At 42.7% G+C, this 738-nt stretch overlaps 1 protein-coding gene across 1 annotated transcript; it reads right to left on the bottom strand.

The window, feature by feature from the left end:
• Nucleotides 1-3: 3 nt before the first annotated feature.
• LOC106109870 (nesprin-1-like) lies at nt 4-733 on the bottom strand (the record flags this gene model as incomplete). Its single annotated transcript, XM_013291508.1, has 3 exons — nt 4-42; nt 116-392; nt 675-733. Coding segments are annotated over 3 exons (375 nt in total), but the record flags the coding sequence as incomplete, so codon positions are not given.
• Nucleotides 734-738: the final 5 nt, after the last annotated feature.

Genomic DNA, 738 nt, shown 5'->3' with positions numbered 1-738 from the left:
GTACTCCTCCTGGACCGCCGCCACGGCGTCCGGTCCTGTCGTCTAAAATGAAACACAATTAAAATTACACTTGATTATTAAATTGCAACTAAATATTCTTGATTTAATATAATACCTTGGGTTCCGGATATTTGTGTAAGAACTGGGCAACGTAGGTCATGATCGATCTCTCGTCTGGTTTGTCAACATCTACGTCTTCGGCGTCGAGGAGTCGAGCGATGCCGAGCTCGTTCTCGGCCACGTCGAAGGCGTGCTCCAGCCGCTGTCGGTTGGTCTTCCGTTTCATCTCGGCTAAGTTGATCAGGTTCGCCTTGATGGCGTCGATGATCGCGAGGAAAGCGATACCATCGCGCCATGATGGACCAAAGTCTGTCACTTGGATGTTCGATTCTCTGTTGGACGAAATTTATTTGAATACGCTGTTTTAAAGTTATAAAAGTGTGAGAAGTACAGTCAGATACATAAATGTGTATACAGTTACAAAACAAAAATGCGTATGCACGTATTTGCCATAAGCACATATTCCTAGTCTATAACATAAATATTCTTGCATTACTTTCTAAAGCGTCGTACTTATTATTTTATCTTATTTTTATTAAACGGTAAAACTAGACATATTAATGCAACTGTACAAAAGTTAGAAGTGTAAGATATAATCTGTGGTGTTAGCTTACTTAGGCAGGGCGTTGGCGACCCATTGGAGCAGCGTCTTCTTGGCCCCTTGCTTCCACCGGTCCT

This window comes from Papilio polytes, unplaced genomic scaffold (genome assembly GCF_000836215.1).
Source record: "Papilio polytes unplaced genomic scaffold, Ppol_1.0 DF821054.1, whole genome shotgun sequence".
Classification (NCBI taxonomy): Eukaryota; Metazoa; Arthropoda; class Insecta; order Lepidoptera; family Papilionidae; genus Papilio; species Papilio polytes.
The sequence above is the reverse complement of the archived record's forward strand: the minus strand, read 5'-3'. Positions and strand labels throughout refer to the sequence as shown.